Genomic DNA, 14,990 nt, shown 5'->3' with positions numbered 1-14,990 from the left:
GAGATGAACAGGGTCCCTCACGAATGAGTTGTGATTTGAGTGGTTGATTAGTGCCCTCACAGAAAAAGTCTATCAGCGCAAAGTCCGGCAAGTCTGAATAATAAGCAATGTCCAAATATTCTGCAACATATTCCTCCAGCGATCGTGAGCCCTGCTTGAGCCCTAATAACAAGAATGCAAAGTTCCTACCAGACCAGTGTTCATCAGAAAAGCTGCTGGATCGTTGTTTGGGCAATGTCTTCTGCAATGCAGCTGGACTCAGGCAGAGATCCATTTGCAAGCTTTATTTAAAGTAAGCGTGGTCGTACAGGCAGGGTCAAGGCAGGGGCAAACAGGAACAGCAAGGGCTATAGAGAATTGTGGTCAGGGTACAGGCAGTAGATCAGGGCAGGCAGATATCGTTCACAGTCCAGATATCAAAAACAGTCCAAAGGCAGAAGGCAGAGAATCATAAACAGGAAACAGGCAGGATCAATAACAGGAGACAAACGCTCAGAATTGTCACAGGAGTAAACAAGACCTCGCAATGAGGTAGTGTGTGAGTGAGTCTTAAATAGTCCAGAGAATGTGCTTAGCTGTATGTGGCAATGGGAGATTGGTGTGGAGTGTGCATGTGACTGGTAGGGAGTATTATGGGAATTGGAGTCCGGAATGAACGGGAACGTGACAGAGCACCTTTAAGAGTAAGATAGCCGCAAATAGGCCGTAAGGTGAAGCCATTTTTCGTTTCATCCCATTCCCATATATGGGGCACTAAATTCTTTTCATTCCAATAAAAAGATCTATTGGTATTGAGCGAGTAAATAAAAGTTCTCCATGTATAATCCTGCAGTTTATTATTTATTAGTGTTTAAAGAGAAGTGGATTTTTTTTTTTTTTTTTTTTAATTATACAGTTCATCACCACCACGGCAGGTTAAAGAAAAATACACCAGAGGAATTGTGGCTTTGTTCCCTTACCTCAGTGACCCCTTCTCCAAAAATGGCTATGTAAGTATCACACTGTTTTTGAATTTAATTTCTGTGTTGACATGTCTTAAATGCTGATCACACACCCATAATACAGGTGGTGAATTTTGCTATTTATTTAACACTTTTTTTTTTTTCCCTCTTTCTGCATTTTTGTCTTTCTAAGGAGCATTACTATGATAGTGAGAGTGGCACTGGGTACTTGGCGTGGCGAATCAAGACTATACAGAGAGGCTTGGCTAAAGAACGACGAGCATCATTTGAAGGTACAGAATGAAATCGCCTGCTTTATTCGTTATTTTTCATAGCTCATTGTGCCATATTTCACAGCAGTTTTGTTGCTACTGAGTTGCCTTTAAGTTATAGTTCACCCAAAAATGAAAATTTGATGTTTATTTGCTTAGTCCCAGGGCATCCAAGATGTAGGTGTCTGTAGGTGTTTCTTCAGTAGAACACAAATTATGATTTTTAACTCCAACCGTTGCCGTCTGTCAGTCAAATAATGCACTGAAACGGTAACACAATCTATAAGAGTAAAAAAAACATGCACAGACCAATCCAAAGTAAACTCTGCGGCTCGTGACGACACACTGATGTCCTAAGACATAAAACGATCGGTTTGTGTGAGAAACTGAATGGTATTTATATCATTTTTTAACCTCTAAAACACCACTATGGCCAACTGCGTTCAGCACTCGGTTAGTGAGGTCAAAAAATGCGCTCCGATGATGGAAGTGATGTCTCGCGCTTTGCTTCAGTGAGTGCGAGATGTCACTTCCATTGTCAGAGCGCGTTTAGACCTCACTAACCGGATGTGGAGAGCAGTTGGACATAGTGGTGTATTAGAGGTAAAAAATGATATAAATACTGTTCGGTTTCTCACACAAACTGATCGTTTCGTGTCTTAGGACATCAATGTATCCCCACGAGCCGCAGGGTTTAATTTGGATTTGTCTATACATGTTTTTTGACTCTTATAAATTGTGTTCCCATTGACCCACATTATACGACTGACAGACTGTAACGGTTGGAGTTAAAAACCATCATTTGTGTTCTACTGAAGAAACAAAGTCACCTACATCTTGGATGCCCTGGGGGTAAGCAGATAAACATCAAATTTTCATTTTTGGGTGAACTATCCCTTTAACTGTGGCATTTTTATTTATAAAAAGATGAGCTTCCTCTTTTTTTTTTTAAGTATTAACCGCATATGACATTCTCTAAGCAGTTTTGAAGCTAGTATGCTTTATTCATCAGGACAAGGATCACCTTCTGAGGGGATGTCTGGTGGACCAACTGTAAGACGGGAGTCAGAGTTTACTCCAGAGATTGTCTTGAGTGAGGATGAATGCAAGGAAGCAATTGCGTTTATGAAACATTCTGCTGATGAGGACACAGTCAAGAAGAAGATGAAATTGACATTTGACTATCGCCGCAAATTGGTTCTGGACCCTATGCAGTCAAGCGATATATTGACAGTCTTTCCACGTTTCAAAGACGTTAAAGGCTTGGTAAAGAGTTTATGATCATTTTTAAGGATTTAAATAATGCATTATTGTTGTCTAAAATAAGTTTGTTCAGTGCTTGCAGGGGTTTATATTTAATAATGATTCATTTTCTTAGATTGAGCAAGACTTTGTTCTGATGTTTGGAGAAGAAGTGTCAGGCAAGCTACTGGAGAAGTGGACAACTGCATTCAAGAAAAAAGTGGTTCAGCAGTCCAGAAACCTTCCAACCACCAGTGATGTAGAAGAACTCCTGCTAGCAGCTCAATTTCCTGATGACTCAGAAGAGGGTGTTAATTTTGGTAAGATGTTTCAGATTAATTTAATATTACTAATTTTAATAATGTTTATGTAAGATTTTATGGAACATAAGGGGGAAATATTTATTTTATACCCATTCATTTTTTTTTCATATTTATTTAGTTTCAGTTTTCATTATTGACGTTTTACTAACATATACTGTCTAAACAGTTTGGGACTCTGACCTCTCTTCTATACTACTGCTGTTGCATCTGATCCCACCTTCTGCCCAAGGCCGAAAGAGACCAGGAAAGGTGTCTGCCTCTCAAGCAGAGAAACATCTTGTTGTCTTTAAGAAGGTTTGTTTTAGTTTTTTTTTTTCGTTGTAATTTTCTATTGTTTAACATATCAGTGATGGTTTTGTACAATTTGCTTTGTCTTCTCAGAGTGGAACAAACATTGAGGAGCATCTTCGAAACATCACTGCTAGTGCTCAGTCTTATCTCCTGGCCGTGGGACCTCAGAAGAATGCAGTTCACCAGTTCTTCATCGTTCTCAATCAGCATGCCATTCCATGCAAGTCGACCTCTTCTCTTGGTGCCTTTGACGAACTGTTTAAGGCACACTTTGTGTTTGGCACATCTTACAATACTATGCTACACAACATGTACACTTTCATTCAGACCACTGTGTACAACATAGATGTTGGCAAAGTGAAAGAGAGTCCTCGTGTTGCTGAGGTCAGAGCAAGGTTGCTTAGCTAGGTCCCTTAAAGGATTAGTTCACTTTTAAATAAACTTTTGCTGATAATTTACTCACCCCCATGTCATCCAAGATGTCCATGTCCTTCTTTCTTCAGTCGAAAAGAAATTAAGGTTTTTGATGAAAACATTCCAGGATTTTTCTCCTTATAATGGGCTTCAATGGGCACCAGACGGTTCAAGGTCCAAATGACAGTTTCAATGCAGCTTCAAAGGGCTTTAAACGATACCAGACGATGAATAAGGGTCTTATCTAGCGAAACGATCGGTCATTTTAAAAAAAAATAAAAAAGGTTTACGTTTTATAAGCACAAATGCTCGCCTTGCTCTGTTCTCGGATGCGCATTCGTGACGTCACGTAATACGCAATTACGTTAAAAAGGTCACGCTTGACATAGGCGGAAGTACAGAGTCGGTGTTTACTTGAACGTGCAAATACTAACCCTGCGTCTCAATCAGCTCCCTAGTTCCCTAGGTCGTAAATCAGTATATCATGAAAGTGAATGTGGCTGATTCCCTGATCAGTGCCGTGACTACTGAACTAGGGAGCTGATTGAGACACACGGCAAGTCAAACGGTGTTCACAAAAAAAGGTAAAACAACTAATGGTTCTTCCATCCTGTGTTGTCAGTGCCATCAGACTGTCATACCCTTCTCCATCAGAACAAAATCACCTGTAAAGGGGGTCGCACACCAGAAGCGCAAGCTCAATTTTGACTCGACTCCTGATAGAAGAGCTGCACAATGGGAGTGTTTTACAGCAACAGGGAAACGTTACATATGCTTTAATATTTAGCACTGAGGTTAGTGTACATGGAAAATGGCACAACAGAGCAAAATGAAAGAAAAGGCTACGTTTATTATACATTTTTAGACTTTATTCAAGCTGTTAAACTAAAAGTATAAAACTAATGTATCTTGCAGCACAGGGTGAAGTCAGTATGTACATTAATGACGATTTGAGAAAAATATAATATAACGTTACATTTAATGTAAAACAATGTACATGGCGCTCTGTGGCGCGGCAGGATTTTGAGTCGGGCACCGCGGACAGGCGCCGAATGTCGCCGCCGGTGTGTACACTCATAGAAAACAATGCGTTCGAATTTTAACGACGTGGCGCGGTGCTGAGCTTCGCGTCCGGTGTGCGACGCTGTTGCTTAGTAACGGTGGAAATCCATTTTGTCCGGTAATGCAGCGAGATGGAATTGAACACGGACTCACTGACTGATTCTAATGGCGGGATTGAAATGGTCCAGTCGTGGCAGCATTGAGATTCTTCTTCTGTTGGCAATGGTTGGCATTTACCACATGTGCACCACCACGTCACCACGTCACCACGTCTGCCCGATGCTGGAGAGGTGTGTGTCGCCGCAGCAGTTTCTTCCATCTGCCTAATTTCTTCCTCTGTGTATTCCGGTTCAAAAAGGTAGGGCAGGGTGAAAAACTCATCTTCTCCTCGTCCGACATTGTTGTTTTACCTTTTTTTGTAAACGGCGTTTGACTTACCGTGTGTCTCAATCAGCTCCCTAGTTCAGTAGTCAGGGCACTGATCAGGGAATCAGCCACATTCACTTTCATGATATACTGATTCACGACCTAGGGAACTAGGGAGCTGATTGAGACGCAGGGTTAGTATTTGCACGTTCAAGTTGTAAACACTGACTTGGTACTTCCGCCTATGTCAAGCGTGACCTTTTCAACGTAATTGCGTATTACGTGACGTCACGAATGCGCATCCGAGAACAGAGCAAGGCGATCATTTGTGCCTATAAAACTTAAATTTTATTTATTTTTTTTAAAATGACCGATCGTTTCGCTAGATAAGACCCTTATTCATCGTCTGGTATCGTTTAAAGCCCTTTGAAGCTGCATTGAAGCTGTCATTTGGACCTTGAACTGTCTGGTGCCCATTGAAGCCCATTATAAGGAGAAAAATCCTGGAATGTTTTCATCAAAAACCTTAATTTCTTTTCGACTGAAGAAAGAAGGACATGGACATCTTGGATGACATGGGGGTGAGTAAATTATCAGCAAAAGTTTATTTAAAAGTGAACTAATCCTTTAAGATTTTCTGTCCTCATGAAGTGTTATGTTTGTCAGGCTGAGTTAAATGGTTCAAAAATACTTCTAAGGCACTTCAGATTAGTTCATGGTTTAGTTCCTGGAAAGAATCTTCACCTTAAGTGTATAGAGTCAGGTTGTGGTTCTGTGTTTGGTACTTTTTCAGGTTTTCGGAAACATGTGCACACAAAACATGCTGAGCATAATGTCAGTGAGCAGAATTTTGACACCACTGATAGCCAGGAGACTGCCAAGGCAGATGGACAAAGTAATGCTGAAATACTTGATCAGATTGGCAGTGCCGAAGAGGTGGCCACTACATCTGAACTGTTAAAGTCAAATAAGAGCACTTTCGATATGTGTGCATCTGCTGTTGCACAACTAAAAGTTGCTGGTTTAAGTCAGTCTGCTATAAGTGGTTTTGTTTCATCTATGGAAGAAATGGTTTTTGAGATTCATAGTCAGGCCCAGGATGCAGCTTTGCTCTGTTTGTCTTCACAGGACACTGCTACTAAAAGAAAGATAGAAAATTCATTTTAAAACTTGGAAAATCCATTTACTATGTTAAATTCTGAAGCCAAACGAAAGAGACTCTTTACGGAAAAATGGGGAATTGTTGAACCAAGCGAAATAGTGCTTGGCACAAGATTTGACAGCAGGAGAAATAAAACCACATGTTTGTTCGATCAAGTTGTTGTAACTGATAAATTTGCTTATATTACCATTTTAGAAACATTAAAGGCAATTTTACAAAATCCGCTACTTATTGATTTGTTTAAACCCAGGCATGTTCCAAAGGAAGGCATTTATGTTGACTTAAGTGATGCGGCTTATTTTAAAAGTAATCCCCTATTTTATACAGAAAATGATGCCTTACAAATTCAGTTATTTTATGACGATTTTGAGACCGCTAATCCTTTGGGATCCAAAAAAGGTATACACAAATTAGGTGCAATCTATTTTATATTAAGGAATTTCCCCCCAGTTTTTAACTCCTCATTAGTGAATATTCATCTGTGTGCCCTCTTTCATGCACAGGATATTAGGCGCTATGGTTTTAATTCTATACTTGAGCCTCTAGTAAATGATTTGAAAGTGCTTGAGATTGAAGGGTCCGTGTACCTTCGTATAATTTGTTTTTTTGTTTTTGTCTTCTAAACGGAAAAACGAAGAAAGCATTCATTTATCACATATTCGACCCTCCTCGTGAGCATAAATAAACAAATCTCGAGTCGTTTTTTTCATATTTTTATTTTCGTTTTAATCACACTTTGTTCTAATCCACCAAAAGGAAAAACAATAAAACCAAAATGGATAAACGGCTTGAATATTCGATTTCTACATGGGCGGGAATAAAACGCCCCTTTCCGCTGATTGGTCAACCAAAGATCAAGCCGCGCCATCAGTTCTCAGCTCCAGAATCAGAGCAGAGCAGAATTGATTCAAGGGTCAAGTCATCTTCATTTATATAGCGCTTCTTACAATACAGATTGTTTCAAAGCAGCTTCACAGTGATAATAGGAAATTAATAGACAGCGTTTGTTTTGGCTTTACAGCAGCTATTAAGTCTATCGAGCTAAAGTTTTTGATTGAATCACTTTCGTTGTAAGAATCAATAATTATTAACTTAAATGACGCTTAAATGACACATTTTTAACTGAAAACAGAACAGAAACAGAAACTTTTAATGCGTCTTGCCATTCATTACGTGTTTAAGGGTAGACTATAACATTTTGAACAATAAAGCCAGAGATGAATATATATTTTTATATTTATTGCCATCTATTACCATCAAAAAATTAATTAGTAAAATAAGCTACACAGCAAATTCATCAGTGTTAAATTTCAAGTGTTAAGCCAATTTAGAGTAAAGTGTTGAAGTTATAGTGTAAAATTTAGAGAAATTAACACTATCAGTGTGTTAAAAGCTTGTTTGCTTCAGTGTTATCACAGAGTTACAGGTATCCAACACCCCCTGGTGTTATTTGCAACATCCGGGCATTTATTCAGCGATCTCGCTGAAAGATTTTTCCAGACGCCATTTTCTCGTGCCATGCGGAGGATGAGAAACGACAACTGGTGAGTTAAAGCTACTTTAAAGTTTGCGTTTAATGGACATCTTCTATCAAAATTATTAATTTAGTGTTAGTTTTTACATACGGGGATGTATTAACGCGCAAATGATGTATTTGTCCTTGTTCGTTACACAAGGCGGGTGCGCGCCATCTGAAGCGGTTTTAAATATTGCTCCTGTCTGTTACAAATAAGTTTCTCAAGGAAAGCGTTTTACTCTGTGCTTGCATTATATGGCTCTTTTTGTGCAAACATGAAGTTTATCGGAGTAGTTGATATGGTAGGTGTGTCGAACATACGGCCTGCAGGCTGAACATAACGTTAGCCCATGGATCAGAGGCCTTTTTCAACGGCTCTGCCACGGAGGCGTCCAAGCCGGCCTGAGGGATGATTCCAACAATAATATAAAATTACAGTTATTTGAGACACAATTTTCTATCACTCGCTTTCATCTCGAGTAAGAGAGATTTTAAAGTTTTATTGGGCAGCTATTTCCGCGGGTTTTGTTTGTGTAATATCGCACGCTATCTAACGTTATTCAGCAACGTCAACGTTAATCACTTATTATCATTGGAGATAAGTGTCACATAAACTAATAAAATACCTCTGATGGGGTTTACTTTATTTTAACAATACATTTGATGTACGTTCTCTTGTGTAGGAACCAACCGGATCATGAGACACTACTTTTAAAATTTTCTTCTTCAGGTAAGTATTTTTTTTTTTATCTGTAAAGTTGCCATGAGGCTAACATAACCATGTGAAGTTAGATATTTAAGTGTGTTAAAGTCCTATAAAGGAATATGATTATTATGAATTCTGCACAAGAAATGTATTGTAAAAGTATTGTATATATAAATTTTGTGAATATCTTTCATACAATTTATTTATTTATTTATTTATTTATTTATTGGTAAGTGCATTTGTTAAACAGGGTAGAAAGATATTGCTGTCATCCTTAGAAGTTGACTGGTGATCACCCATCTACAATCCTTCCTGATGAATCACACACCATCCTCAGAGTGTTTCCAAGGCTGCTGGACACTAAAGATCTGGTAAGTATTGGCATCCTTTTTTTTTTCAATTACAGTTAATATCTCTGAACTTAGTATATGATTGTCAGAAATATGAAGTTTTTGTTTGTGTTTCTGCAGATAGCTCAAGGTTTTAGACTCCTCTTTGGTCCACAAACAGCTGTCAAACTGCTGGAGAAGTGGCCTACATTCTATAAGGAAAAGGTGATCAGAGAAGCAGAGAACCTTGACCTTACTACCACCTCAGTGCTCCAGAGTTTGCTGAAGTCTGCCAGGAATCAGTATCATGATGAATCTTCAGAAGATCACCCAGGTATTAATTTCAGAGCACTCGTGTGACAACAATACAAAAAAGGGAGGGGGAAAAAATCTGTGTATCATTCTTTCGCTCATTTTTCTATATAAAACCAAAAATATATATATATATTTTTTTTAATTTTCCTTTTTAAATCCAAAATGAAAAAAACAGAAAACAACTCGTTTTCTGATTTTCAATTTTGTGCTCAAATTAAAAATGGAAAAAACGGATAACTAGCCCTCAAATTACATTTTGGTTTTCTCATTGGATGCAAGTGGCTTACCGGAAGTGATCGTTACGCGCGCGGGGAAAGCGTCAAAGCGAGTGACATGACCGGACTGAAGTAGTTAACAATACATATACTAATATACAATAGTTAGAAAAATATGAGACTGAAATAATTAATAAATATAATTGTGCATAAACGTATATACAATAAATAAATGCAATTTAAAAGCTAAGGAAACTTAATCATCATGTAGAATATATAAAGTTGCTCAAAATATTGGCCATATACAGTGTTAATGCAAAAGTAACTAGTTATTATTATTATTATTATTATTATTATAGCTACATGAATTATTGCACTTATTGAAAAGTAAGTCACATTATCTTTATTAATTTATGTAATTAAATAAAATGCATGAATTAATAAAGATATTTTGTTAGGGAAATATATTTATATTGTCCCTTAAAACTACTAAAATTTCGTATTTCGCAAGATCAAAAGCTATGGAAGCCCGTTTCCGCCACTAAATAAAAAATAAAAAAGTAATTGCGACTTTTTTCATCTGTGAATTCTGACTTTTTTTCTCACAATTGCGAGTTATAAAGTCAGAATTCTGCGATATAAACTTGCAATCGCATGATATAGAGTCAATTCTGACTTAGGAAAAAAAATTCTCAAAGAATTGACTATCACACAATTGCGAGTTTATATGACAGAATTCTGACTTTATAACTCGCAATTGTGAGAAAAAAGTCAGAATTCTGAGATAAAAAGTCGCAGTTACTCTTTTTATTTTTTATTTAGTGGCGGAAACGGGCTTCCATAGCTTTTGATCTTGCCGAAATTTTAGTACAGTTTTAAGGGACAATATAAATATATTGCCCTAACAAAAATGTGACTTTTCAATAAGTGCAATAATTCATGTAGCTATAATAATAATAATAATAATAATAATAATAATAACTAGTTACTTTTGCATAAACACTATATATGGCCACTATTTTTAGCAACTTTATATATTCTATATGATGATTCAGTTTCCTTAGCTTTTACATTGCATTTATTGTATATGTTTATGCACATTTATATTTATTAATTATTTAGTCTCATATTTTTCTAACTATTGTATTTTAGAATATGTATTATTAACTACTTCAGTCCGGCCATGTCACTCGCTTTGATGCTTTCCTCGCGCGCGTAACATTCACTTCCGGTAAGCCACTTGCATCCAGTGAGAAAACCAAAATGTAATTTAAGGGCTCGTTATCAGTTTTTTTCATTTTGGATTTAAAAAGGAAAATAAAATTATTTTTTTTTTTTTTTGATTTTTGGTTTTATATAGAAAAATGAGTGAATGAATGATGCACGGATTGGGGAAAAAAACCCACTTTTTTTCTTTTTAGAGTGGGACAGTGATATGACATATTTTTTGCTGCTTCTGGATATCCTGCCACCACAACATTTAAAAAAGAAAAAACTGAAGATCAGCGCAGCTCAGGTCATGAACCATCTAGCTGTATTTCACAAGGTATGTGCCAGGCTACAGTTTGTGATTTTTAGTGGGTAGACAAACTACATGGTTTCCACGGGGCACTGAAAAGCATTAAAAGTCATTAAATAGATTTCACGAAAAAAGGGGTCTTAAAATTAATGACTTTTTATTCTATTTAAAGTTCGTCCAAAAATGAAAATAATGTCATTTATTACTCACCCTCATGTCGTTCCACACCCATAAGACCTTTGTTCATTTTCGGAACACAAATTAAGATATTTTTGATGAAATTCGGTGGCTCAGTGAGGCCTCTATTGAGAGCAAAGCCACCGAACCTCTCAAGATCCATAAAGGTACTAAAAACATATTTAAAACAGTTCATGTGACTACAGTGGTTCAACCTTAATATTATAAAGTGACGAGAATATTTTTGTGCACCAAAAAAAAAACAAAATAACATCTGTGACAAGCAGGGTGGGGGATTTTACAAAAGTAAAATGGTGGCAGTTCCTCACGGACAACTGCCACCCACACAAACATAATAAAACATAACTTAAAGTCCAGACCTTAATCCTCTCTCGTCCTTCACTGTCATCGCTCCTCCTTTTTAATGCTTCTGGAGCTCCTCGGTGAGAGATAAGAGACCCGTGCAACGTACAGCTGACGCTCAATATCGCTCATGTCACCGGCCTTGCGTCGTTCCCTCACGTCTCTCGCCCCGCCCTGCTTGTCACAGTGACTTTTCAACAATATCTAGTGATAGCCAATTTCAAAACACTGCTTCGAAGCTTTTGTTTCAAATCAGTGGTTCGGATCATTTGTCAAACTGCTGAAATCATGTGACTTTGGCGTTCTAAACCAGTGATTCAAAAAAAAAGATTTGAAGCAGTGCTTCGAAATCACCCATCTCTAGATATTGTTAAAGTCTTTACTTTTTGTGCACCAAAAAAAAAAAAAATTCTCGTCACTTTATAATATTAAGGTAGAACTACTGTAGTCACATGAACTGATTTAAATATGTTTTTAGTATCTTTCTGGATCTTGAAGTTCGGTGGCTTTGCTTTCAATGGAGGCCTCACGGAGCCTCTTACGGTGTAGAACAACATGAGGCTGAGTAATGACATTATTTTTTGGGTGAACTAACCTTTAAATAGAATTAAAAGTCATTACTTTTTTAAATTTTAAATAAGTCTCTTCTGCTCACTAATAGAGCTGTGTATCTTTTGAATTTTATCGATTCTGATTCCGATTATGCTTATCAATTCCTAGTTTTAATTCCAGTAAGATGAAGAAAAATTCAAAAGTTCATAAAAAATGCTAAGGTCGTTTATGGCATTAAAGGGTTAGTTCACCCAAAAATTTAAATTCTGTCATTAATTACTCACCCTCATGCTGTTCCACACCTGTAAGACCTTCGTTCATCTTCTGAACACAAATTAAGATATTTTTGATGAAATCCAATGGCTCCGTGAGGCCTCCATAGGGAGCAATGACATTTCCTCTCTCAAGATCCATAAATGTACTAAAAACATATTTAAATCAGTTCATGTGAGTACAGTGGTTCAATATTAATATTATAAAGCCACGAGAATATTTTTGGTGTGGCAAAAAACAAAATAATGACTTGTTTAGTGATGACCGATTTCAAAACACTGCTTCAGGAAGTATCGAAACATAATGAATCAGCGTGTCGAATCTGCTGTTCGGAGCGGCAAAGTCATGTGATTTCAACTTTTTACACGCGATCCGATTCATGATTCGATACACTGATTCATTATGCTTCAAATCTTTCTGAAGAAGTGTTTTGAAATCGGTCACTATATAAATCATTATTTTGTTTTTTTGGCGCACCAAAAATATTCTCGTCGCTTTATAATATTAATATTGAACCACTGTACTCACATGAACTGATTTAAATGTTTTGAGTACATTAATGGATCTTGAGAGAGGAAATGTCATTGCTGGCTATGCAGGCCTCACTGAGCCATCGGATTTCAACTAAAATATCTTAATTTGTGTTCTGAAGTTTAACGAAGGTCTTACGGGTATGAAATGATATGAGAGTGAGAAATAAATGACAGAATTTTCATTTTTGGTTGAACTAACCCTTTAAAGAACATTAAATTACTTTTAATGATATTTGCAGAAACCCTGAACTAGTAAGAATAGTATTATGTAAATTTGATATGTAATTTTTCCTACAGTGAATCGGCAGCGTAGAAGAACACTTGGAGAAACTGGAGGGACATCGCCAGCCATATCTCCTTGCTTCAGGAACTCACATGTGGGCCATCAGCAGTTACTACGTTGTGATTGACCCGATGCTCATTCCATGTAAGGGAACCATGTCGTTGGCAGCCTTTGATGAACTTTTTAAAGCGCACTTCGTTTTCAGCTCTGATGATGCTCTCAGCAACGTGTACACATTCCTCCAGACAACAGTCTACAGTATAGATGTTGACACCACTGAAGAAAGTCCAAAGGTGAAAGAAACTGAGAGCCAAGCTCATGAACAGGAACTAAGTGTTACGTTTGCAGAGTATTCCATAATGCACCTGTCATGTTATGTGAAGCTTTTGATGATACTTGAAACTCTTCGATTTTTGATTGTTTTATGCTTACAGACTGTTTTATATTGTACGGCTGCATCATATAGACTGCAAGCAGCAGGTATGAGCTTTGTTTGTTGAACAAGGTCATTGTACAGGGTAGTTTGAGTGCCCTGTCCCTGGCTTAAATGAAATGTGTAGCTCTGTTAAAGGAAAAATAAAATGTATTCATTGCAGAACTTTATGATCTGATTATTGGGATGGTAACACTAATAGATGGTAACTGTTGTAACTATAAATCCTAGGGGTCTATGTAAATACTCAATACTGAATACAAAATACTGATTTATAATAGCACTTTTGGTGCTTTTAATATATTAAAAGCACCAAAAGTGCTATTATAAATCAGTATTTTGAACACTCATCCTTGGTATATTGAAATTACACTGGTGTTGATCTTAAAAGTAGAGTGTTAATTTTTAACACCGTAATTGAGTACTAACACTGGTGTAGTGCAGAAACAACAATAAATAGTGTTGACTAGGTTTAAAATTAACGATAATGAGTGTTGAATTTACACTCAAAGGGTGTCAAAAAGTTAACACTATTAAAAGTGTAAAATTTACCCTCTATAGTGTGGACACATATAGACACTTTGCTGGTGTAAAATTTGACACTGTGGGTGTTCTTTTTACTCCAGTGATTTTGCTGTGTATATTTAAAATAGCTATATCTTATTAAAGGCATGCCATTTTTAATTTTAAATCTTAAATTTAGTCAATACATTTATATTTTTACATTATTTTGTTTCAACCAAAGGAATCTTGTGCTGCAGAGGTGGCAATGAAGTTGCTTTTAGATGTATTTACACAATTAATGCTGCTTAGAGAGGTCTGTAAATACATTCACACAGCAGAGCAAATACATAATGTAATTACATTAATTTTATGTTTTTATAAAAATGATTTACAAAAATAAATAAATTACAAGATGAAACGAATATAAAATATCGCCAGTAGGTGGCAGCAAGTCACTGTGTTAATGAACGAGTGATTTTATTCAATCGATTCGCTCGAAACGCTGATTCATTCAGTAATGAAAGGCTGTATGGCTGGTGAATCACTCAACCGATTTGTTCAAAGACTCGGATTCATTCACGAATTTACTACTATAGGCTACTCTGTGCACCTAATGTTGCGAGTCGCACAATGATCTGTGACTTTGCTTTAGAAATTTAGCTGGCAGAAAAAATAAAACATTGTTTTGAGGGACATACTCAGTGTTAATGAAATAAACTCGGTGTATTGCTCAAAACAACAGTCAGGACCGCTGATCTGCACTTCACTACAATGTAACATTCCCTCTGCGCTGTTTGTCGTGCATTTTTGGTGCACAGATTTCAAGAGTTGATCAGCTAAATAAAACAGGCGGTGTGCCAATTAGGGGTAGTTGTGACAGCAGATGCAATGTAAATAAATTAATATTTAATATGATAAACTAACTCCACCGCACGCAAATGTATGCGCAGGCAGAAGAAAGCTATGTCTAGTCTGTAGGGTTTGTGTCGAGCCATTCATTAATCTGGTTGTTTGAGGAGAAATAGACCTAGATGAAATGTCCGATACATTCTCTCCGAGCTGTCCAGCGCGCCGCGTTGCTCCAGCAGAGATTTTTAGAGTTGGTCAGCTAAATAAAACAGCGGTGTGCCAAATACATAGGCTAGGAGTAGTTGTGAGAGCAGATGCCACGTAAATTAATATTTAATATGATAAATCTG

At 37.0% G+C, this 14,990-nt stretch overlaps 1 protein-coding gene and 1 long non-coding RNA gene across 2 annotated transcripts; both read left to right on the top strand.

The window, feature by feature from the left end:
• The first annotated feature begins 208 nt into the window (after positions 1-208).
• Positions 209-3,478, top strand: LOC125273289. Its single transcript, XM_048198487.1, has 6 exons — positions 209-989; positions 1,135-1,234; positions 2,226-2,479; positions 2,592-2,775; positions 2,945-3,072; positions 3,160-3,478. The coding sequence occupies exons 3-6, from the start codon at positions 2,249-2,251 to the stop codon at positions 3,475-3,477; spliced, it is 861 nt and encodes a 286-aa protein (XP_048054444.1). The 5' UTR covers positions 209-989; positions 1,135-1,234; positions 2,226-2,248; the 3' UTR covers position 3,478.
• A 3,048-nt stretch (positions 3,479-6,526) lies between these two features.
• On the top strand, positions 6,527-13,449 carry LOC125274248. The gene is made up of 6 exons (XR_007186219.1): positions 6,527-7,617; positions 8,273-8,319; positions 8,546-8,666; positions 8,766-8,958; positions 10,576-10,700; positions 12,869-13,449. It is a non-coding gene; the product is annotated as an uncharacterized LOC125274248 (long non-coding RNA).
• The last annotated feature ends 1,541 nt before the right edge of the window (positions 13,450-14,990 follow it).

This window comes from Megalobrama amblycephala, linkage group LG8 (assembly GCF_018812025.1).
Source record: "Megalobrama amblycephala isolate DHTTF-2021 linkage group LG8, ASM1881202v1, whole genome shotgun sequence".
Taxonomy (NCBI): Eukaryota; Metazoa; Chordata; class Actinopteri; order Cypriniformes; family Xenocyprididae; genus Megalobrama; species Megalobrama amblycephala.
This window is presented reverse-complemented; position numbering and strand designations above follow the sequence as displayed.